This window comes from Taurulus bubalis (genome assembly GCF_910589615.1).
Source record: "Taurulus bubalis genome assembly, chromosome: 8".
Lineage (NCBI taxonomy): Eukaryota > Metazoa > Chordata > Actinopteri > Perciformes > Cottidae > Taurulus > Taurulus bubalis.
Window position 1 is genome coordinate 21,124,182 of NC_136596.1, and position 25,890 is coordinate 21,150,071.

Below are 25,890 nucleotides of genomic sequence, written 5' to 3' on the forward strand. Positions count from 1 at the left end.
TCAGCTGTTTGGGTCAGAGGTCAGGAGAGAGTAGACGGGTGACCTGCGGCCCAGTGCGAGGAGCCGTGGGGAGGAAGTGAACCTTACTGCAGTCACTGGACGTGGGATAACACAACCTAGGAAAGTTCAAATGTATATGTTAAAGAAATGAATATTGTTGTTGACTAAAATCCACAATTTGTTGTATATAGTCTGTCTATTGGATGTAAGGCTTCAACTAATGAGTATTTCATTTATTGATTACTCTGCTGATTATTTTCTGAATTCAAATTTCAGAAAGGTGGTGACAACAACTATCCAAATGACATTAAACAGAAATAAGCAGGAAATTCTCATGAGAACAGTCGCCATATTTGTTATACTACATACATACAATTAAATATTAGTTTTAATTCATTTAATTTGATTCATTTGGTAGTTAAAAAAAAAACTGAAACAGAAACATTTTTGGGAAATGACAAAAAGTGAAAACTCACTCTCACAGAAGGATTTGTTGCTGATCATTTTTTCGTTGAGCTCGGCTGCTTTCGGGAAATGTGGCTCGCTGTACACAGAGTACGCACAAACAGACACGCATTACATCACATTTACACAGCCTGTGGCACTTTGCGGTGCCGTGCTTGTTGCATGAGGGGTAAAAGGTCACAGTGAGATGGGAAGATGGTGTGAGCGTCTCTCAGCCTCGAGACAAGCCATGCGCAAAACATCATTTTTTAAAAAAAAAAGACGACACTGAGTCGGTTAGGTTTTGGCGAGCTCCCTACCTGCCGCAGGTTTTTCTTCTCAATCTGGAATCAGCTTGTACTTCTTCTGCTTTGTCAGTACTTCTGTGGGTGCAGGGGGAATATTAAAATATAGAGGGAGACATTCAACTTCAAGGATTCCACAACAGATATCTTAGGATAAAAGGAGTTTTTTTTAACTCAACAAGGTCAATAGCATGTTTCTTTTTAAGACGTTGTACAGTAGAAGTCGTGAAACACAATGTGGTATTTAATCCACTCATGAATGGATCCCCTTTCTCCTCATCCTCATCCACTCCAAATGACTTCCTGCATACTTAGTAGCATCACATGATTATAATATGTGACCTAACCTAGCCTAAGAGCGAAGCTAATCCTTGCAGTGTGTGGGAACGGAGCCAGACGTACAATGTGGTTCTGTGCACTCTCTCGGGTGCAGACCTCCTCCTGTTATCTGTGTGTGGTCTGTGGTTCTCCGAAATCATTCCTCGCAGCTCTCCGACGAGAGACCTGAGCTCCAAAGCACGGCACTCCTGCTGGGAGAGAGAGGGGAAAGAGAAAGATGTCAATGCACTGCTTAGGTGATGTTATTATTATGTAGAGATGGACCGATTAGTTTGAGTTTAAACAGAGAAACCAGGGTATAAAAGACAATCCCACACATGTATGTGGCAATTAGCAACAAGATCTTCTGAAGTCAGTAAAAACTAAATGTATTAGCGCGACAACCATTTAAAACCACACAAACCAATCAGTGTTTTACTGCTTAGATGAAATGATTTACGGTTGGGCTTCTTACTTTGCCACAGGAATGTAATGCTGTGTATGTTTTTGATTTAAAGGCAGAGCAGATGTGCTGAGCTTGTGTCTGTGCAGCCAAATAAACACTTCACACATGCACTTGATGGGCTGGAACCGTAGGAGATAGGCGGAATATAAGGAGCTCCTGACTGTACCGTGATCTGGGTGTTGGAGACGTGCTGGGAGGCGGCTGGGACATTGAGTGCAGATGGGGACGGGGAGTCCAGGTCAGATGGAGGTACATTCAGAGCTGTGTGCAAATTTTGACCTTGGATCTCCTATAGAAAGGACACAATTAGTTGTTACTCAAGATTTGTAGATAAAGACATTACTATCAAACATGCATGATGAAGAGAAGCTTAGCATAAAGCAGTTAAACTAAATAAGGGTACATTTTTACATACACAGTACATAGGCAGACTGTGTATAAGTTGATAAACCCTATCCCTTCTTACAAAAAGACTCTTTGTCTGTAATTAGCTCTACCTTCAAGTCCAGGGCATGTTGGAGTTTCAGATGTTGAATGTCCTGCTCCTTCTGCTGGATGATATCTTGACGGTGTGCCAAGCTCTCTGACATCTTTGAGAAGATACAGAGAATTTGAAGCAATAACACAGTGATGGACACAAACAGAGACAGAACAGGTAAGATGATAAGGTTCTTTATTCATCTAAAAATATGAAATTCTTTGTTATTTGAGATAATAACTGTTTGGGGAAGAGTGGCAGATAGAAAACCATACGATATTAAATGATAGTAATTCCCAGGAAGTAAAAAAATAGTTATTATGATAATGTAAATATTTAGATTTTAAGACAATTGCTGATCATCAATCCATTTTAAACACCTTTGCTAGCTGTTTTCATCTGTATCTGTTTTGGGGCATGTTATATATTTATTACGTAGTGGAAAGTAAATGAGGAATGAAATGCAACAGAAACTCGCTGACCAAACACAAACCAAAGATTTTGCAGTTCATGGTCTACACTATGGTCACCAAAACTTAATTGTTGAAAAATATCAAGATGTTGTTTTAATAAAAACTGGTGTGTACTTTTTTTAACTTGAAACGTTAAATGGATTTCAGTCACAATCTTATCCAGGCTTTTCTTAACGCCAGGCAACATTTGGTGGTAATTTAATGGAAAAAAGTGTACATGAGCATCACCTTGTGAAGGATTGCCTCCAGCTGGCCGATCCACTCCCTCAACTGTTTATCTTCGGAGCAAAGGGCCTCCAGCTTATTGCAAAGTTGTCTTTTCTCCTCCCTGATGAAGGTAAGATCCTGCAGCTGACGCTGGTTCTCCTGGCTCTGGTAGTGCTTTTCCTGGATAGTATCAAATTAATGGAGCGTGATGGAATTAAAAAACTAAACAAAAAAACATAAACATGTTGATATCTGGAGAGGGTTATCTCTCCAGATATCTGATTTATCTACAGACACACTGGTACATTACATGTTTTACCTGGTACAACTTATCCTTAATAATCTCCTCTAAATGTTGGATTTTGCACTGCAGGGAGTCGACCTGCTCTCTCCTGGCAGTGATCTCCTTCTGCATGTCCATGGCTACTTGGAGGCCTAAGATAATCCCACAAGGCAAAGCGACAAAGAGTGAGAAGAAGGGCACGGAGGTGATATAGCGAAAAAGAACATCATGCACATAATATATCAGAACATCATTGTAAATCCCAGAGCTTTAATCTTGGACAGGCTTTGTACATATCATGGACATATCAGGCTTTCCACATAACAGATTATATCTCTCAGACTGGAATACAGCAGAGGATATATTCATATTTATACTATAGGAGTTGTCTGCATTCCTAGACTTAATCACGTTCCAGATTAAATCTCTGTTATCTGCGAGATCGGACTTAAATTAGAGGATGTTTCTTTGTCCATTAGATGTTTAATTAAGTCTCAGTTTAAACTATGTCATGAATCTAACCGTTTCCGTCAACTCCTTTCAGGGTCCTCAGGGTGCATCTGAACTGGTCCAGCTCGTCATGGGTGTTCCTTAGCTGACTCTGAAGCTTCAGCACCACACCCTTGTGCTCCTCATTCTTGCAGCTGTGGAGCTGCTGCAGCTCCTCGAGCTCCTCTGAAATCGTGCCCACACAAACACATGCATCAGATCCAAAGAGGGAAACACACTTAACACACACAGCAATGGAAGGGCTTGGTTGACAGTGAAAATATACGGAACAAGGTTCTTTGTTTTCCTAACACAGCAGGACAAGAAGACGAGAGCTGATCTCTTTCTAGAAACATTCCTGGTGAGTGAAAAGGCCTGGGTACACTAGTCTGCTGTCCGGAGGTAACAGGCGATATAATAAAGGTCCACATGGAATACTATATTGTGAGGTAATTCATTCATTAAAGACTCATACTTTATGTGAATCAGAGACTTTTGATTGCTAAGTCGTTAACTAAATCAGCAATACAATGTTTTAATTAATATAAATCGTTTGAGCATGTTGTTAATATTTGTATACTATGTTTATAACTATGAGTCTGTGTGCATATATTTATCTAATTGTTGGACTAGGAGACTATTGTGCAGTGAGATACTAGTGTGTAGGAAAGTCTGTTTTGTTGATAATCCCACAAGGTCATGTTAACAACCAGACACAAAAAAAGACGTACCGGTATTCATTCATTCATTATTATAGTAAGGGTAATGCAGTTTAGTTTGTTTTCACAACCATTGTTTAGTTTATGTGATGGATATTCATCTTAAGTGTGGTGATACACATCAGTAAAGCTCAACTCACTCGTGAGGGTGAATATCTGCAAGCACTGGGTGTCCAGCTGGATGGTGAGCTGCTGGTTCTCCAGAGTTTGCTCCTGCACACGCAGACCTTGTTCAGCCACAGAGGCCTGTAGCTGCAGCCTTTCCTGCTCTACAGAAGCCAGGTCCGACTTGTGCCGGTCCAATTCAGCCTAATCAGCATATGGCACAAGAGCAAAGAAGAGAGACAAATAGCGGGAGGTTAATGATGGTGTGTGTTGGGTATTGAAGTCAATAAGAAGAATAAATTAAATTGCCATGCTGACCCTGAGCTGCTGAAGGTCGTCGAGGGTGCTGTTGTGCATCTGTAAACTACTCTCCATCATCTTCTCTCGTTCATCCAGCTTAAGCCTCAGTATCTCTCCTTCTGCAAGCAGGGACTGGCATCGGCGTTGGGTCTCTTCCAACCCGGCAAGATGCTGGAAAAATCAGTTAAGTACAATGAGCTATCAAAATGGAAACATACACCCCGGATCATGGTTTATGTATATAATCTAAATGGTTGTATTATAAACCGAGACTAATAATAATAATGTGTGATCTCCACTAGAACATTACATGCTGGGCTTCATGGAGTTCCTTCTTTTTCTCCTCCAGGAGTTCCTGGGATGTCTCCGCCTCCTGGGTCCTCTGCTCCAGCAGGGCCTTTAGGCAATTACCACATCAAGGTTAGGCAAAATAAAATGCCTACTGACAATAAGATTCATCTATAACCAATGGAATTAAATGGCCACCAATTTGTGCAGCATCAGTAATTGCAATGGAATCATTCATAGTCTGTAACGGCCCACACCTGAGCATGGCACTCCTCATTGACTCTTCCCACTTGTGTCTTAAGATGTTTTATCAGCAGATTACACACCTTGTTTTCAGCGCTCCATCATAATTTGCAGAAGTATAATTTTAATTACTTCATATAAAGTCAACATGGCACGTCAGTTTCCACTTTAAAGAGTATGCTTTAATGCAAACAGGCATATTTAGGAGTAGACCAAAAGCTGGTTTTGACATTCATGACTTTGCTATGGCACCTTGAATTGGTCAAGCTGGGATCGAAGCTCCTCTGCCTGTTGTAGAGCTCTTATTCTCTCTCTTTTGGAGTCCAGCAGCTGGGACTGAGTCTGAATGAGCTCCTGCGCCAGACAACAAGCCTACAATGTCACAAATCAAATCAAATTTTATTTAGTTTTCATTCTGATAGAGGAGGCATCCGTTCCATCAGTTTTACTTCTCCCCACTGTGACTGTCTAATCTTCAAGCTACGGTGGTCTTATTTGTCTATACGTCGACTCTAGTGAATGGCTGGTTAATATTGACATTTAGAAGCCTCAGTATCTCATTGCTTACATTATATTATTCATAGTAATGTTGTACACTCTTCCTTACCTTATCTGTATGGCTGCAGAGAGTTGACTCCAGTTCATTGACTTTACACCGGTGCAGTAATGTCTGTCTCTCTGCACTTTTTCTGGGATGCAAGTGTATATATATATACATAAATATATATATTTCTGACACATATACATGAATTCCTCATCACTGATCATTTAGTAAAGTGGCCTTAGACTAAAAAACTGTGATAAAACATTATACTTACTTTAGCATCTCCAACTTGACACTTAAGCTGAAGCTGTCGTGTTTCGATGAGCTCAGTTTGTCAGTCAACAGCGCCATCTCCTGGCCAAGACCACCAATCAGGTTTTCCATTCTACAACAGATCAATATGAGGAGTGAACACTGCTATAGTATAATATACTTATGATATACAACGGCAGAGCGTGGCTTTTAGCATTAAATAAATGGAAGGGATGAAGTAATACAAAAAACACTATAATTTGATATGGAGCAGGTAAGCAGCAGCTCCAGTGTGTATTCTAATATACCGACAACCCACACTATGTTCAGTGACTATTTTCTTACTAAAGCTAGATTAGAACTTAACTTAACCCAACAATGTTTGTATTGCTATCATATATGACAACGAAAAGGCGCCAATCCTCACATTTAAGAATCTAATAATATTTGTTTTGTTTGCTTTGCAAAGTGACAGGAATTATTAATCGAATAAAAACAATTTATTTTATTGGATTTATCGCTGCAGCTCTTACCTTTCATTTTGACTATTTACTCCACTGCTTTCCTCACTCCCCAGATGTTGTATTGAGTGCTATGAAAAAGAAAAACATATCAGACATAATAACAGGAAAGGTGTATGTCTGTGTCGACAGTACACTGAACATGATCCGTAACTGACTTCTAGTACTTACTGGAAAAGGTTTCTCCTGTAGCTTCTCTGACTCATTGTTAAAATCCTCAGTTGAACTAGCAGCCGATGACAGCTGTCTTGAAGTAGTGCTGACGTTAGGACTGGTGATGGCGTTGTCTCTAGATTGTGCCTCGTGAGACAATAGTGAGTACATCTCTTTTATTACATTTTCTTCCAATGTCTCTATTTTCCTGTAAAATACCAACGCCTCGTCCTCCGTCTCCTGCAGCTTCTGGTCCTTGGTCCTTTTGATGTCTTGGAGCTCCTCCAATATGAACAGCATCTTTTCCATCTGACCAACGTGTGTCCTGGAATCCTTCACTCTACAAATACAAAGATCTATGGGTCAAAGAGATTCAAAACACTTATTTACAGGAGTAACATTTTACCAGTGTCTTCACCTGAGGTTGGACAGGACGGCCTTCTCATTCTGGACTCTGTGCCACTCAGCTTGCAGGTTCACTATGGCTTCGTTAAAACTGAATGTCTCTTGTTCAGGTTGATCACATGGCTGTGTTTGAGAGGGTAAAATCATACATTACATAGAGAAAGCATTACAAAGTTAGTAATTCAGACAGCATCAAACTAACAAGATTTAATGGCTGGAGAAAAAAATGATGAACCTGGTTGAGCTGCAAGTCAGAAAGCTGTAGAATACAGTCATCTATTGCATTTCCCAATGCCTCCTTTCCAGGAGAGCCACTATCCCCTTGGTTCAAACTCTCCACATCACTGACCAGGGGATGAGTCTCTGGCTGCTGGTGGGGTGAAGAAACAGCGGAATCCCAAGGTGAAACATCTGCCAAAAGAGTAAAGGGAGTCTAAAATACACACAGCGTATGTTGTCAAAGATAAGGCTTGGTGAAACATGTATTTTTGCAGCACTTTACATGGGTTAAGCTTTTGCTAATGTTGAATTTTTTTTTTTTATATTTTGCTTTCCAGTGTTTTTCCCTAGCCATCTGTATTTCTAGTCAGGTGATTTAGGTTTTAGAATAACCTTCGGCTTTGGTCACTGTATCATAACGTGGGTGGTATTGCCACTTGGGGTGCTTTTCAGTCATTGTATTATCATGTAATGTAGGTGTTGTGAAAAATGAATAATCCCTATTTAACATGTTATTTTTTCATCTCACTGACTCAAAAACAAAATCCTGTGTGACGCTGCTTGTACTCACAATAGTTACAGTCGTCAAAGCAGACTTGTCCAGGTGAGCTGTGGATGCCGTATGTGCAGCCAAACCTCTCGAAGGTTAGTTTGGTTTCGTTTTCCACCTCTTCCTGAAGCCTCTGTGTTTCCTTGGTGCGCCTGTCAAGGTCCTCACTATAAATAAATAAAAAAGGAAAGAAAATAGGAGGGATGGAGAGCATAATTCATAGTCATCGCATAGCCAAAGTGCTGTCTATTTCCAGATGGTGAAACTACATTTTATTTCAAATATCAAGTCGACAGAAAAAATAAGGATTTTTAGAGGTCAGTCTGCCATCATTTGGTTATTGTCGACCAGGTTGTATTTTGATCCTATTGTTAATTTTATTTGACATGTTTTGTGAGTTTTGATATTTGTTATGTTTTCCCTTTAATTGTATACATTGTTTTCATCAAATCAAAACAACTCTTGAGCTAAAGCAATGGCTGCTGATGAGTTTGAGTAGTTGATCTTTAAATATCAAATGAGCAAACGGCTGCAAGGCATTTTGGTTTTGCATGAAGAGTGTTTTGTTCATACCTCAATTCATCCAGTGTCAGGCTGTTACATCTCAGCCGGGGAGAGGCGCCGTGGGTCTCTGGAAAGAAAAGTTCAACACTTCAATAACAGCGGTTTAAATCCGTTGCGCAAGATGGCTACCCGTATCTAACGTAAGTTAATAACTTGAACCTACCCGTTGTTGCTCCTTGTGGTAGTTGTGTCCGGGTCGGTGGAGATTTACATTGCAAAACGTGAGACACATTGTTGCTGGAAACCTGAGACTCGGAGGAAGACTCCGACATCTCTGAAGTTAGTTAGTAACCAACCTGTCGGTTCACGTTAAGTTAAGTCAAAGTTATGCCTCCTCGACGACAACATCAACATGTCAACCAGTACATTGTAAAGGTAAAACACAATCACCATGGAAACAGCATCCGTGTCTCACGTCGTGCTCTCATAATATAATATAATTCGGTGTAATTTGGTACAAATACTTACAATAGTTCACGTTGTTTGACCGACGAGGTTAGCCCGATGTTTTGTTCACTAAAACTGATAAATTACAGCAAAAGTTACGTTAGCGCCAGACACTTTGAAATAATCCACCAACATCCGCTTTCCCTTCAGGCGACACGCCTGTGTGTGTTTGCGTCATCAACTGTCATGGGCGTTTCCAGCGGTGCATCATGGTCAATGTGGTTTTTCCGAGCAGATCAGCGGTTGTTTGTTTATTGAGGGCGGACCCTGTCTCTTTTCAGCAGGGACCAAGGGCTTGTTTTTTTATTATTTATAAACCTCCGTCGGACTCACAATGGAGATGTAAAGAGCTGGAAGCTGTAACTAAACCGCAGCGCTGTTATTTCCTGCACCTCGGCGGCTCCCGGGCGAAGTAAGACGAAGGTTTGTTGATTTTACGCTGGCAAGCTAACGGTAGCTAAGTTAATTTGAGCCAATTTTTTTACATTAATGTATATGTTTCTGACGCCTTCTGCTTTTTGGCATCCATAGATGTTGTTGTCAACTCGAACTTATTATTTCAAGATTGGATCAATGTTGACGGTCTAATGATTCAGCCTCGTCTGAACTGTGTAATATTGACCAAGTTATATGTTATATAGGCGGCCTGCTTCTGTTGCTCAGCAGATATTTAGCCAAAATCAATGTCAACATTAACTTTGATTGTGTGAGTTTTTAAATACACTATTACCATTGTTTAGTGTATTATACTTTTACAACTACGTTATAATAAAGGTCAGGAATGTGTTGTTGTTTTTTTGGGCGCTGCTGAGGAAATCACTGACACCTACTGGGTGTCACTGACACGACCCAATATTTATATGCAGTCTCTCTTGCATTGCAATGCAGATGGATCGAAATGTGTTTTTTTCTAGGATGAGGGATCTTCAAGCCATTGACAGCCTGCTCCTGAAAGAGTTGAAGTCATGTCGTGCAAAAGAGTACAACTTTCTTCCCAGGGAGACTGGCCTGAGGATGATGGAGTCAGCTTCCACGGAGGTAACCCACTGAAACACTTTTTACATTTTGGGGGGTTTTCGGTGCAGGTTTATGGGATCGCAAGAAAAAAATTATCCGTTCCCAGCGATGTCTATCTAACATATAGTGGTATATTTTCAGAATCACAGTGGAGTGTCTGCGAAATGCAGGGACACCCGAGTGGAAGAGCTGTGGGGGCTGACCAGTTTCTTTGGCTACAGTACTCAAACATTTGTTCAAGCTGTCAATTTGCTTGATAGATTCCTCACCATTATGAAGGTAAGAATTTAACAAAGTATTTCATTTGTTGTTTCACGTTACAACTTTGGACTTTGAACTTTGGATCTCCAGCATTGTCAGCGATGAATTTGTCTTTTTTATTAGGGGTTATTTATTATTATTCAGAAAAACCCGCCCACAATGATGTTTGACCTTGAATCATGGGATGTTGACTCACACTTATCACTGTTGTGTCACTGTCAGGTGCAGCCCAAACACTTGCCCTGTATTGGAGTCTGCTGTCTTCACATTGCAGCGAAAATGGTCGAGGAAGCGAACAATGTCTCGCCCACCCATGAGCTCATTCGCATCAGCCAAAGCAAGTTCACCGTGTCAGACCTGTGTCGCATGGAGAAGATCATCTCGGAGAAGCTCAGTGTAGAGCCCGAAGCAGTGACAGCTTTAACGTTTCTTCGCCTCTACTACCCAACCTTCGCATTCCTGTCTACTGGACGGTAAACATTTTATTTTATTTAGCTTACACTTGTTGTTATTGCAGATGCATTTCTCCAGTTGGCATGGAGTTGGTCAAATAGATTATGCTATGCTTTATGAGCTTTGTACTGGCGGATCACATTAGGATTCCCTCTATATTTTAAGGGAGGAGATCCCAAGCATTGGGAGACTGGAAGCCCAGCTTAAAGCCTGCTTATGCCGCCTTGTTTTCTCTAAAGCAAAAGTAAGGATTGTTCTCGGGCGACAATTTCACATCATATTCACACTTTGAGTCCCGTGACTTATTCATATGCTGTTTTTCTCATTTACAGCCATCAGTGCTGGCACTGTCCCTCATTGCTCAGGATTTTGAAGCCCTCCAGTCCATCACCTTGTCGAAGATTGTACAGCAATTCCAAAGACACCTAAAGGTAAAAAAAAACAAAAAAGAGTAAAGCTGTAACAAGTGATTTTTTTTCTCAATTAATTAATGTTTTTGTTCTGAAAAATGTCGACATATAGTGAAAAATGCCATCACAGGTTAATCTAGACCTTGGTAATGTCTTCAAATGTATTGTTTTGTATGTACAATAGTCGAAAACTGAAATATCTTTTCCATTCCACTGCTGAGAGATTCCATAATTCACCTCTTGCATCACTATTTTAGCGCCACACCAAGTTTTTTAATAAATATTGACCAGTATTTATGTGGCGAATAAGCTTAAATTTGTTTTTCTTACTCCACTAATTCCATAATTTCTTACATCTCTCTGCTTTGAAATTGTACAATGTGGCATGTCAGTGTCACTGTCTCATCATGGTGACAGTAAAGTTCAAGATTATTTATGTCTGCAGACTCTCAGATGTTTCCTGTTTGTCTTCTTTCCAGATCAGCGACAGCGAGCTGCTCCACTGGAAGGAACTTGTGGCCAAATGCATGACTGAATACTGCTCAAGCGAATGTAATAAACCAGACAACAAAAAGCTTGTTTGGATCGTTTCCAGGAGAACAGCTCAAAATCTGCAGGCCAATCACTTCAGTGTGCCCGGCCTGCCAACTATTCCTGAGGGGATCTGGGACGAGTGCGAGAGGTTAATAATCCAGTTTTTTCGTTTCCTTCACGCTGAATTCCGTCTGATTGAACAACTGTGCCGATGAGATATTAAGGAAACATTCCTGAATGCCAACAGACTCATTTTTAAGTCCTCAAATTCATGACTCATCAAAATCACAGCTGCTAACAGTAATTGTAAACAATACGTTTTATTTTAGAGTTGAGGATCCATTAATGGTTGAATTTTTTTTTTAAAGCCTTAATTTGCTATAATTGAATATATCACTTGTATGCCACGTATTGACTTAGTTTATGTCCCTTTGTACTATGGCTGCAACTAACAATTACTTTCTTTGTTGATTTATCCATTGATTATTCTTCTGATCAATCTTTTAGTCTATAAAATGTCAGCAAATAGTGCAGAGGGGCCATCACAGTTTAACAGAACCTGAGTAGACGTCTTCAAATGTCTTGTTTTGTATGACCAACTTTCCAAAAGAAAAGAGACTCAGTTCATACAAAACAGCAAAAAAAAAGAAGTTCTCACGTCAGAGAAGCTTGAACCAGTGAAAGTTGATATTTCTTCTGACTTAAATCATGAATTAATCATCAAAATTATTGTCGCTTAAAGGGCCTTTAGCATATTTTCATTAGACCCTCCCTGTAAATAGCCACATCTTTTAAACTCCACTCTTTTTAAAATCTCCAAGCCAAAGCAGAGATAACACCAGAGTTATTGCCTTCAGAATCACAGCAGACATCTGTCCGTTCACTCCTTGAATCACCGGCTAATTGTTTCAGCTCTAGCCTGAAGCTACCCTGAATATTAATGGCTTCCTCTTCTCTCATAGTGAGGACTCCTGTGAGGACAGCCCATGCGGCTCGCCAGGAAGTGACGGCGAAGGAGCCTTCTTCCCTTCCACCTTTCTCAACCGCAAAAAGTGACTCGTCCTTATTGTGAAGTATAGCGATGGATACATGTTTGTCCCCTGAACTGTATCCGATTTAAGGTAGTCCCCATGTTTCTGAGCAACCCTACGACAGGTGGCGGGTTTCAATCATTAAGTGCCTGTGTTGATTCAGTTTACTGTCGGTTTTTTTTAACGTTTAAAAAAAATATATACTTATCGTATAAATGGAAAATTGCAATATCTTGGCAGCTTGATGGTAGTGCGTCTGAATATCTTTTTCCGAGATGTTCTCTTTGTGTTTGTTTGTGTCCGAGCTCGGCACATTCATGGAAAATCAGTGAAGCACAAGGTATAACTTGTGTTTGTCATGATACACTCACTGTTGAATACCAGCTAACACACTAGCACATGCTCCATCTTTTTTAAACCTGTTTTTCTATTCAATATCTACATATATACAGTATTCTGCTAGAATATGTCATACACATGTACACGATCCCAATGTGATATATAGGACATCTTGGTGTGAAAATGCAAGACTGATTATGCATGGATACATTCACATATGTGATGATGAATGAATGTTGTTCATGTTTACCAAAATAAGCTTTAAAAAAGTTGAAGAAAATGTATATAAAATGTAAAAAGAAAGAAAGAAAAAAATATATATGTTTTGTGAACTCTATATAATGTGTGTTGTATTTGGATATAATGTGAAAGATGTTGGAAGGGTCAGAAATAATCCTTCCAAATAAAAGAAGAGCTTTTCATCCTCTCTTTTTTTCTGTTCTAGTTCACTTGCTTGTCTTTTGAATTGTCCACTAGTGGTGAAATTGTGGCACTGATATTGCACGGTAACTCCTTGAGACCAACCTGAATCACTGACTTATTCTGGTTCCCTTAAAAGTCATATACTCAAGAACTGTAACAAGATGATTTTGTCATATTTTAAAATGTTCATGTATCCTCATGACAAACACAAGCCACATGATGTAAGGGAAGGGAATTCATGTAATATCCTGCAGTAATACATGCATGAAACCCTCAGGAGTTGTGCATTAGTCATGCATCAAGCATTCTAAATATCATAAGTAAACTCATTATGCAGAACTGCCTATTTCACAATAATATTTATAATATTACTGGATTACAAGTATTGCTTCACTATATTGTTGCAGCTGATAAAGATTTAGTTCATTCCAATTACTTAATGCACCCCTCCTTATCTAAGTCTATGATGATAATGCATCATAATTCATTTGTTGATTTATTTTTATATTAATAATCTGAATCTATCTAAACTAGCTGTAAAACAAATGTGAGGTAAAAGGTACAACATTCCTCTTTTCCCATAAGGAATGACTCAAGTAAAGTACAAATATACTTCAAATTCATTCAAATGGAAGGAGTACTCACATCTTCTAGAGTCAAAGTAACAATATCACAGTGCAGAAATACTTTATTATAAATAAATGTCTTGCATTCAAAATGTAACTTAAGTAATTGTAACAAAATAAAAGTACTCGCCATGCAGAATGGCCCATTTCAGAGTAAATAGTGTTCAATATGTTTTCATTATAATTATGAATGCAGTGTGTGCATCACTTTAATGTTACAGCTGGTAACGCTAGAGTTCCTTTTTATTGTTTTTACCTCGATACTGCTCCTCATTATTAATTACAGTCCCATGTTAACCGATAATGACACATGTCGTTATATTTGTTTTAAAACTAGTATAAAGAAACAACACGTGGAAATATAGTAAATTACAATTACCTCAAATGTACTTGAGTAGAGCTCGGATTACAGACCAGAGGGCACAAATTAGATGTATGCGATCTTTCCTCCACCATTTATCCAATTCAATCCCATTCAATTCATTATTGGACAAGCTGCGGAGAAGCCTGGCTCAGAGCGCGTGCCTATGTGTGTGCGTGTGTGTGTGAGGAGATGGAGGTGGTGGTGATCTGCTTCTGGTGGTGGACGTGGCTTGTCTTTTAGCTGGCTGGATATGTTGACACGCATCTCTGCTCCATCTCCATGATTAAAAACCGGCAGCCAGGAGGGGAGTCGCCTCGGAGTGTGAAGCAACAGCAGCAGCAGCAGCAGCAGCAGCAGCAGCAGAGGAGGAGGAGGAAGAGGAGGAGGAGGAGGAGGAGGAGGCAGTCGGGGGGGAATGAGAGCGCAGCGAGCCGCGGCATCTTCACCATGCAGCCGACTGGCACCACCAGCCGTCCATTTTACTCGATTATATGAGCCCACGAGCGCCCGTGTGTCTGTGCCCCGCAGACAGGCAGTGTGCCGACCCGGCGATGGCAACATAGGCCAACGCCTCGCTGCAGCTACATACAGGGAATGAACACGCGCCCAAGATGGTCCGCATCGCCAAGGCCCTGGGTTTGGTTATTCTGTGCGTCGCCGTGCTCATCCTGTCGCTCATCAGCTATGTGTCCCTCAGAAGGGACAGCCTTTTCGCCTCCTCGAAATATTACATGGAAGGCCCGAGGATCATGTTCCACGCAGGGTTTCGGTGAGTGATAGTACTCATTGCGATGCAGACCAATTGTTGTTGTAGTTGTGAATGTAAACACAGAGGAGTCGGGCCTTGTGTGCACGATTACGATTCGACCTGGATGTGATGTGCACAGCTCAACGCATCACTTTCCCATTACATTTTGGCCAAATGCTTCAATCAAATGGCGAGCTGTCAGGTGCTGATGGTGTTGCTATGGGCGATGCATGTCGTGCAGGGAAGTACCTGTAAACGCCTGCATCACCAGCGACATCACATCCAGCTGCTGCAGCTCAAAAGTACTTTTTACTCAAGGACTGTGTTTTTAGGTACTTTCTTAATATTTCATAGAAAATATTTCACTTTTTACACTGCTACACTAGTCTAACAGGTAATAGTGCTTAAGTATAATTTTAAAATACTGTACTTAAGTGTTTCCATTTTATTTTTCTCGATGCTTCTACTCCACTAGATATTTCAGAGGGAGATATTTTACTTTCAGTCCACTACATTTACATCCATCTAATCTGCCGTTGTGTTAGTACATTGTAAATAAACACATTTTGGTGCAGATCCAATGCAGACTTTTTCCAAAAGATATAAGAGGTCCAAAGGGTACAACCAAAGGGTACAACCAGTCAAAAGTAATTTTCCATAACCAAGACCCAAGAGATCAGATTAATAAATTAGAGATTAATTCAATTCAGGCATATTAAAATGGGTTTCCACTGCTGTTGCATTTGAAAGATTAAGACACATATAATTTAATTATTTTTTAAAACATAGAAAAATCTTAATCTGTATGTGATTATGTCCAACAGGAATGCTTGTCGTTGGCTTTATGAAAAACTCCTTGTTCTCTCAGAACAACCAGAACAGATAAATGTGGATCTCTTGTTTTTACATACCTCATAAAACCTTCTGAATACTATTAATCCCTATAAAACAAGTCCAAACAAAAACAATCAAGAGAGTAGTTCACACGCTGGAGTCTCAGGATTATATTTCTCATGATGTTTCTCCACAGGTCTCAGTTTGCCATGAATTTCTTGGACCCCTCCTTCATCCCGTTAACTAGCGCCCTGAACGAGGAGCTCCAAGGAAAACCGTCCAAATGGAAGTTCAACAAGACGGCTTTTTATCAGCAGAAGTGAGAGATTTTAATTCTGAAGTATTTTCTACTCTTCTTCTTCTTCTTCTTCTTCTTCTTTTTCTTCTTCTTCTTCTTCTTCTTCTTCTTCTTCTTCTTCTTCTTCTTCTTCTTCTTCTTCTTCTCTGATGTGTCTTCTTGCAGGATAAACAGCAGACAGGGGTTTCTCTGTCAGAGCTTAAGTTAAAGGGAAAGTAACTAAGTACATTTACTCAATAGTCTTTTTTTTCATTGTACTTTCTACTTCTACTCCACTGCATTTTAAAGGCAAATATTGTACTTTTTGACTTCACTACAACATTTTGACAGCCTTAGTTACTTTACAAATCAAGATGTATTTATACAAAACTTACAAAGAGCTTAGAAATCAATTAGTCAATAGAAAGTTAAATGAAATAGCTACTATTTTGAGTCATTTTTCATGTAAAACATTTTCATGGTTCCCTTCTTCTCAAATGTGAGAAATTATTACAAATAATTTTGAGGTTTGTACTATTGGGTGGACAAACAAAGGATTGGGAAGTTGTCACTTTGGGTAATTGTGATGCATTTCTCACTATCTTTTAGATTTGTTTTGAACCGAACAATCAATCGAATAATTGAGAAAATAGTCAGCAGATGAATTCATAATAAAAAACGCCATTAGCTTTGCAGTCATACACTAAAAGGTAAAAAATGAGCTCCACCTCAACCAACTACAATAATAAGATCCTGCTTTTACACATTAATGGATGAATAATACTAATCCAATATCATACTAATAGGGCCCACTGCAGGACATTTATAGAATATTTCTGCATTACAGTATTGTTGCTATTAATAATGTAATAGATCTGAGTACTTCTTTCACAGCATTAACGTGTTTTTGTTTCTTTTTAGGAAAGATATCTTCACCTACATCGACATTCCCACCAACTTCTCCCTCACAAAGAACAGGGTGCGTGTTGGCCAGCTGATGCACTTTGACTACTCCAGCCACAAGTACGTCTTCTCCATCAGCAACAACCTGAAATCCCTGCTCCCAGACGCCTCTCCCATCCGCAACAAGCACTACAGCATGTGTGCGGTGGTGGGCAACAGCGGCATCCTGACGGGAAGCCACTGCGGCCCAGAGATCGACCAGGCCGACTTTGTCTTCCGCTGCAACTTCGCCCCCACGGAGTTCTACTCCAAGGACGTGGGCAAGAAGACCAACCTCACCACCTTTAACCCCAGCATCCTGGAGAGGTACTACAATAACCTGCTGACCATTCAAGACCGGAATAATTTTTTCCTCAACCTGAAGAAGCTGGAGGGAGCCATCCTGTGGATCCCTGCCTTCTTCCTCCATACCTCAGCCACAGTAACCAGGACCCTGGTGGACTTCTTTGTGGAGCACAAGGGACAGCTGAAGGTCGAACTGGCCTGGCCGGGAAACATCATGCACGATGTCAACAAGTAAGAGTGTTGATCTGATTGTCAGTTCAGATTTGGTCAACTGATGAGACTTAAGACGATGACTGGAAAGTATAATCAGGGCCACAACTTTGGATTTTACATTTAACAGTTAAAAACGTTACTTTACTTATTTTTTTTACATTTGAATATTTTTAGACCAACAAGATTAATATGTAAAAAACCTTGCGCTGGCTATTGCCTATATATTATACTTTATTTTGAGGAATATTAACATGTTACAGTAGAACACACTTCTGTTAAATGTAAAGCTTTGCCTAATTAACATATATATTGTCTAAAGTCAAACTGACAAGTTTCATGATTTAGGTAAGAACATTTTTCGATTAAATGCTTAAATCTTACCATTCATCTGATGCTTTTTAAATACTCAACTCTCCACACACCTTTTGCTTGGCACCAAAAAAAGGATTATAGCACGATAACCGGCTCCATAAGAACCTTCATCGTGGAAAATTAAACCTACAGTTATTATAATTGACAGTTACATGTTTTTCTCACTTGGATGACGGCAGAAACAAGCTACACAGGATTGAAATATTAAACCATCTTTTACATTGATATGGCAACTTTGTTAACAGTTTCCTATTTACACATCTAGCAGAGTAACGCTAATGTTACTCTGCCTCTGAGATGTAAAGGGGGAGAAGTATAGCGTTGCATGAAATGGAAATACTCGTGTAAATTCGAATTTGCAATTAAGCAAAGTACTATACTTGAGTAAATGTATTTAGTTACATCCCGCCCCTGCATATAGTCATAAGGGAAGTGGGATTATGATGGATTAAGGTGATGAAGGATTAATCCTGGTATTCTGCACTCAGAGGTGTTTTAATATAATGTCTGATTTTGGATGGTTGACTTGTGTCCCCCCCCCCAGATACTGGAAGACTAAAAACCTCTCCCCCAAACGGCTCAGCACGGGGATCCTAATGTACACGCTGGCGTCCGCCATGTGCGACGAGATCCATCTCTACGGCTTCTGGCCCTTCGGCTGGGACCCCAACACGGGCAAGGATCTGCCTTACCACTACTACGACAAGAAAGGGACCAAATTCACCACCAAGTGGCAGGAGACCCACCAGCTGCCCACCGAGTTCAAGCTGCTCTACAAGCTGCACAGAGAAGGTGTGATCAAACTCAGCCTGACGCACTGCTCCTAGACACAGTGGTTTTTAAGAGGTGACGCCAGAGACCCCAGATACATCCACTCTGCTCCAACTTCTGTTGTGATCCACGATGCAAGTGTTACGGCAATTTACAGCACCCTCATTCGACAAACACACACACACACGCACACACACACACACACACACACACACACACACACACAGACACACACACGCGCACGCACACACACACCACGCTGTAATTTTACATGAAGATGTCACAGACTTATCACAGCGTTGTCACTCAATTATTCGGTATATGGATGTCTTCAGCGCTGCACACTTAGGACTTTTTACGCTGCTCTGTTGCTTCCATTACTCTCCTTTGCATGTCTGCTGGCCGTGGCTAAACAGCACGAGCAGAACTATTGTAACTCGCAGGGGGATTCAACACAAAGTCAAATCTTCCAGTTCTGTTTCACACAGTGTCGATTGATTAATAGCCTTTTACAACAGTATACTGATTCTGTACACTGAAATCACTGCCTAATCTCAGGGAAGGAGTTAGATCAGTGTTTTTTTGTAATCAGATTCAAGGCCTCAAGAGAGGTGCTTTTCCTGTTTTTAGGCCATTCCTCCCCCCCCCCAGTCTGAGGTGTCAGACAATCTGCACTACTCTGGAAGATGGTATTCATTTACTAAACCCTATATAAATACCGTATGAGGTGTCAGACAATGAGGTGTCAGGATATATATATATATACATAATACAGTATATATATATATATATATATATATATATATATATATATATATATATATATATATATATATATATATATATATATATATATGTGCAGATTGTCTACAATCATGTATATATACATATATACATATATATATGAGGTGTCAGACAATCTGCACTACTCTGGAAGATGTAATTCATTTACTGAACCCTATATATATATATATATATATATATATATATATATATATATATATATATATATATATATATATATGTACCGTATGTATATATGTGTACTTTTGTGTCTTTTATTTTTTGTAGACAGTGTGACTGTCCACTTAAAATGTTTTGGAGATTCTTCAAATTTTTGGAATAATGTTTGACATTCCAACAACAAGCCATAAATTCATGGACAGACGATAGTGTGTTGTCATTAGAATATAGAATTTTAGAAAGTGATCGACCTACATTAGGTTTTGAAACATTTAAAAATATAAATATAAAAATATCTTCCAACGCGTCTATTGCCACGCTAGCGGCTGCATTTAAGTCACAGAAACTTGATTTTTCCAAAAAAGAAATACCCCGAATGTTTCTTAACAACACTTCACTGTTTTGAAGGTATTTCCAGAATCCTCAAAGACACTTTTAACTGTCTGGATTAAAAAACATTTAGTCTGCTACGCGATCAAAAAAGATTAATAACCTGTTATCACAAAAATTACCTTACAATATGAGGGATGTAAAATCAATAAAAGACAAACAGATCATTACATTTAAGTTTGGTTTATGTTGTACAAATTCAGCAAAGACATTTCTTGAGAGTCTTAGAGGATTTTGTAAATACCTCAAAACAGCGAAGAAGATCTGCTCAACAACCTGAGAGTCGAATGTATCGATACATGAGAGTCATAAACTGGGGCTGAAGTTGCACCAGCTATTTGTAAATCTATTCCTACGTTTGTGTGTAAAGTCCGAATTAACTTAAAGCCAGTTTAGAAATTGGGTTTCAACCTCACAGTGACAAGAAGACCCGAGGAAGTCATCCGAGACAAGAAATAGAAAAATCCAAATTGTCACTTTTACGGACATTTCATGTACAAATTAAAAAGGGGTATGAAGCGGTAATAGTGAGCTGTAGAGGTTGTGGTAGATTTTGTTCCCTTTCAACCGAGCCAGGTTCGTTGTTTCCTCAATTTTTGGTCTCCTTTGTGAAGCTAAGCTATGCTAAGCTAACTGAACATATACAGACATGGGAGTGGTAGCAATCTTCTCAACTAACGTTTGACATTTCTTCAGAATCAGATATCTTGGATGTAATTTGGTTCTGCAAATTGTTTGTAAATGTATGACTTTGTTTTTTTAATGCATTAATGTGATGTTTCTGAGTTGCGCTGGTATTCATGCGGTTCAGCGCAATTGGCAAATATCTGATGATGCGAGTCTACCTGATGTTATTCGTTCATTTGGTCTAACATTACTAGCATATCATTTTGTAATTCGAAGTGTTTTTCTGACGCGCAACTTCATCCAAATCTACAAAGTTTACATTGTCGCACAGTTCAGATGTGTCAAATTAAATATGATCTTTTTTACTCTTAAACCTAAACAGGTCGTATATTAGCTAGCTAACGTTGGTAGCAAGCTATGCCAAAACAATTACGCCTGCAGTTTAGTTAGTGTACATATTTACAGTTGAACAGCTACTATGTAAGAACTAGTTGTAAAATCTGTTTTAATTGTTTAACTGTTAAACAAGAGGGAGGAGAAGGTACCACAGTTTCTTGTGACCTAAATCATGGCGCTAGCACGGTGAAAGACATCAGGAAATGCAACATTTTCAGACAGTTTCTTCAATATCAACAACTAAGGTTTACCACAATTTCAATTATGAAAAAATACTAAAGAAGAGAATACACTATTTATTATACAGCTTTGGTTAAAAAAAGGGAACGTTATTTATTCATTGTGTAACCATATTGATTCCAGTATTTGTGGCATAAAACGAAGAAATGAATGAATGTTATATGACTTACTGCATCTCGTATAAAGAGCATGATCCATTTAAATTACATTGCATGTGAGGCACTAACAAATATCTTAGGCTAGTTTTATACAACCTTTTTGAAGATTGTTTTGAGGGTAAAACAGTTCTTTGCTATTCTTTGTATTCCTTCTAGTGTATTCCTTAAGAATATCACTAGTGTATTTATATGAGAGACGTTTGAAAGCTAAACATATAACCCTAATATATTCCACATGGGACCAAACCTCTACAGATCAACTTAAAAATGAACAAGCTTTATTTTTTGTAACTGTATCTTGGGTTCTCAAAAACAGTCCACCCTGTCATGCCAGACTGAAGCAGACTGGTGGATATGGGGGGAGGGAGATTGAAAGCTGACCACATGACTCGTCTCATGACTGCAACATGTGCTCCTCGTTGTGAACTCTGGCTGAGGCTGAGGTTTAGTACACAGGACAACGCAGGCATTCACACTTACCAAATAGTAATGCGTGCTTTTGTGCTCATTCACATTAAGCATGGTAGCCGTTTGCTCAACATCCTGTCTCACACAAAGCGTTTCTTTATGTCCGTCTCCTTGAGACAAAATGAACATTTCAGATTGTTGTGTCTCGTCTCCAAATCACAGTGCAGTCGCCACCATGAAACCACATAACTGATGAAAACAAACGTTTGCATTTTAGCTGAATTGTAGGCTATTTTTGATGTCATAGATGTGTAAATTTATGAATAATTTCTGTACTCAGTCATTAGGAATGTTTTGTAGGTACACCAAAGACCACGTATTCAAAGGAGAAAAGTTAGCTTGATACAGATTTATTCTGGATGTTGGAAGATGTATGACAAGTAACAAGTATTATTGTATACAAAATGGAGTTTCACCTTTTTTGATGTTGAATTTGATGTTGAATAACACTTTTTGTGGCACACAAATCATTGTAATCTTTTAGATTTTTTGGCTTCAGCCAAAGTAATGTGATGTTTTTTATTTGTGACTTCATGAATGTCTTTCTGTAAATCAATAAGTTGGAAAAATCCACTGACATGAATGCAGGTCATTTTTGTTTCTGTTTTAATTTAATCAAAATCAATGTGTAGAATGTGTGTAAACAATATTGATACTAACAAAGTCTGTGAGGATTGTATTTCCAGTCAGAATACCGGTATAGCTTGTAGTGCATTACATGTAAATGACAAGACATTGACATATACATAGCCTAAACATAAAATGTCTTTATTCCAAACGCAGCACTATACAGGATTTGTTCCGACAACCCTTTAACATTCTTGTACCTGTGTTCAATCTGCATGGCAACTTTGTTCCATTATGCATAAAAAAAGCTTGGCTGCTTATGTACATGTCGTAAAAAAAGTCATAGATCATGTAAGTGACTTTGCTATCTTGGTTGTTCTAACAAAAACAATCATTCATATAAGAAATGTAACCATGTCCTAAATGTTTTTTGATTATACTCCATGATAAATATACGTTATGTGCCTGCATATTCCTTCCATCAATGCCTCAATGTGTCCAATAAAAATAGTATATTTCTCTGATAATGAATTAACTTTGTTCATTAAAAAAATTCTAGTTTACAACAATACCAATATTCACTTAATATATACAAATCTCTCTCTCTCTCTCTCTCTCTAATGCACAAGCTGTGAATAAATAACATGCAGAAGGCAGATGTCAAGAGAGGAATTGGGCCTGATTTTCCTCTCATGTATGGTTGACATTAGTGGTGGAGACGTGAAATATATTATATTATAATACGGGTAGATCAAATCAAGCATTCTGATTGGTTGAGAGTGAGTCACGAGGTGTAGTTTATTCAGCCATAAAGTACTGTACAGCCTGTTTACATTTAGAGCGTTCCATATCAGTGCGCACTTAAAATAACAAGTAGATTTAAATTGCGCGACCGTTAGTTGTCATTTCAAGCTTGACAGTTCCCAAACATGTTCGTGTAAACTTTGATATTGTAACGTCCGCAGTAACGACTCGCAGACGTTGGTTTCCTTAACTTGCAGGTGTATTGCTTGAGTGTTCACAGTATTGCAACGGGGCTCTTCGCTAACAGTAACGTTAGCTCAAACGGAACAGCTAAAAAGCTCACTTAGCATCCCCCAAACTAGCATAACGAACGCCAACACACACGTCACTTCCTCCCTAAAATGAGATGAGGAATGAAAAGGGTTTGACCACAAAATCAGGGCTCTCAAGTGTCACGCATTTCGGTCTTAAGTCACGCCCTCCCGCCACACATCGTATTTCTCACGCTGAAAAAAACCTCTAGGCTATTTAATGTGCCGCAGCGCGCAAACATGACCTGGTCGCACTGCCTTCACTATGGAGGAATCAAGCACGTCTCCCCCGAATCCCCTACCAATCCATAAAAAGAAATGGGCTACACGAATAGCCAATCAGAAAAAACGTATCTGTTGTATCTGGGTGAAATGTAATCCCGCCCCCCCATCACTTTCCAGGCATGTCGATACACAAAAACATCGCCTGGGTTTTCCCCTGGATGACTGTATTTTACTTACTTAACACGTAGTTCCAAAAGGAAGAATGGAGACGTAAAAAAAAAAAAGGTAAACAAAGAGACAAACAGACCATAATGCAGAGTATCCTTTAGGGGCGGGGATTACTGTGATTGACAGGTCTCTATCATATTAATACTAATTGTTATTAGCTTCATGTATCCAGTGGTTCACATTCACAAAGAAAACATGTTCAATTAGTTTACAACTCTGTTAATGATTCAATTATAAAACCAGTAAATAATGTGAATATAAAAAATACCCATAAACGCGTCAGTAATGAAGGTCCTATGTTTCTTACTGTCGAATATCATTGATTACAGAACAAGCTCCTGTCGTTAACCTAAAATACTTATTTTATAACATTGATCATATGATGAAACTTCACAACTTAAACTTAAAACATATTCCAGTACTTCTTCTTTGAAGTCACCATCATGTCATAAAATTGTATTAATACTCTATATATATATATATAAAATAAGAGAGAAGGGAACATAGATTTCATTTGAAAAAAAATGTATTCATTAATTTGAGGGGAGGGCCCTCAAATTAGGGGAGTAGACCCATCTTGAATGTGGGAGGAAACCTGAGTACCAGGGCAAACACAGGGAGAATATTCAAACTCCACTCAGAGACAAGGGTGGATGTGTCTCTGTGAGGCTGCAGTGTTAAATCACTGCAGCCACTGTGCTGCCCTTGATTGGTTCCAGCTGTTCCAATTGGAGGTGATGTTTTCTAGATCTCTGCAGTGAACACCTTTTAGATGGAACTGAAAACACCTGTGTATCCCTCGTCTTTATTGAGTGCACGCAATTTAGATATGTGGAGCTGACACGAGTGCTAACAGTTTCCGCCAGTTACCTGCAGCCGACATACCAGGAGTAAACCCACGCGAACACAGGAAGAATATTGAAACTCCACTCAGAGAGAAGGGTGAAGGTGTCTCTGTGAGGCTGCATGTGTTAAATCACTGCAGCCACTGAACTGTTCTTGATTGGTTCCAGCTGTCTGCAGCACACCTGCCTGAATAGACTGGCCTGGGTAATTGAACCGTGCCATGCTATCTCAACCAGAGGGGTGTCCTCAGCAGCCATGCTATTCTGCACCACTAGGGAGAGCGGTCTACTCTCCCCTTTCAATTAACATGGACTCACCGACTGCTATATACCACGCAGTGGGAGATGGCTTGGGAGTGTCTCTTGCTATCATGGAGACCTCATTATGTCTGTCTTGTTTTCTAGTTTGTTGTTGTTTGTCACTGAAAGCAGAAGGTGTTCAGGTCTTCACCCATCTGAAGGAGTCTGTTGAGAGAAAACTGAACGAGCTCATCAATACGATAGAAGAGAAGCAGAGAACAACAAAGAAACAGGCTGAAGACTTCATCAAAGAGCTGGAACAGGAAATCTCTAAGCTGATGAAGAGGAGCATTGAGGTGGAGAAGCTCTCCCTCTCTGAAGACCACCTCCACCTTCTCCAGAGCTTCCAGTCCCTAAACATCCACCTCCCACCACGGACTGGACAAAGGTCAATGTTCCTCCAGCATCATATGAGGGGACTGTGAGGAGAGCTGTGTCTCAGCTGGAGGAGACTCTCAGTGAAAAGATGAAGACGCTGGTGGCTGAAGCTGAGCTGAAGACGGTCCAGAAGTTTGCAGTGGAAGTGTCTCTTGATCCTGATACAGCTCATCCTCACCTCATCCTGTCTAAAGACGGGAAACAAGTACATGATAGTGATGTGGGGAAGAATCTCCCAAACAACCCAGAGAGATTTTCTGATTGTAGTTGTGTCTTAGCAAAGCAGAGTTTCTCTTCAGGCAGATTTTACTTTGAGGTTAAAGGAAAGACTGAATGGGATTTAGGAGTGACCAGAG

The 25,890-nt window shown here is 39.5% G+C and overlaps 3 protein-coding genes across 3 annotated transcripts; 2 read left to right on the plus strand and 1 right to left on the minus strand.

Moving 5' to 3' along the window:
• On the minus strand, window positions 1-8,598 carry LOC306740706 (uncharacterized protein; the record flags this gene model as incomplete). Its single annotated transcript, XM_079222935.1, has 22 exons — window positions 1-116; window positions 477-544; window positions 765-827; window positions 1,152-1,279; window positions 1,700-1,822; window positions 2,031-2,123; window positions 2,713-2,871; window positions 3,011-3,126; window positions 3,497-3,649; window positions 4,323-4,491; window positions 4,606-4,758; window positions 4,898-4,984; window positions 5,371-5,490; window positions 5,726-5,807; window positions 5,937-6,047; window positions 6,448-6,506; window positions 6,607-6,928; window positions 7,007-7,116; window positions 7,229-7,404; window positions 7,784-7,929; window positions 8,336-8,393; window positions 8,490-8,598. The coding sequence occupies 22 exons, from the start codon at window positions 8,596-8,598 to the stop codon at window positions 1-3; spliced, it is 2,721 nt and encodes a 906-aa protein (XP_079079061.1).
• An 867-nt stretch (window positions 8,599-9,465) lies between these two features.
• LOC306740395 (cyclin-G2-like) lies at window positions 9,466-13,237 on the plus strand. The gene is made up of 7 exons (XM_079222536.1): window positions 9,466-9,811; window positions 9,932-10,069; window positions 10,274-10,524; window positions 10,670-10,748; window positions 10,837-10,935; window positions 11,394-11,596; window positions 12,411-13,237. Exons 1-7 carry the CDS (start codon window positions 9,656-9,658, stop codon window positions 12,502-12,504), a joined length of 1,020 nt encoding a protein of 339 aa, XP_079078662.1. The 5' UTR covers window positions 9,466-9,655; the 3' UTR covers window positions 12,505-13,237.
• Window positions 13,238-14,842: 1,605 nt separating this feature from the next.
• Window positions 14,843-18,750, plus strand: LOC306739734 (alpha-N-acetylneuraminate alpha-2,8-sialyltransferase ST8SIA3-like; the record flags this gene model as incomplete). Its single annotated transcript, XM_079221780.1, has 4 exons — window positions 14,843-15,000; window positions 16,010-16,132; window positions 17,012-17,569; window positions 18,468-18,750. 4 exons carry the CDS (start codon window positions 14,843-14,845, stop codon window positions 18,748-18,750), a joined length of 1,122 nt encoding a protein of 373 aa, XP_079077906.1.
• Between the last annotated feature and the right edge of the window lie 7,140 nt (window positions 18,751-25,890).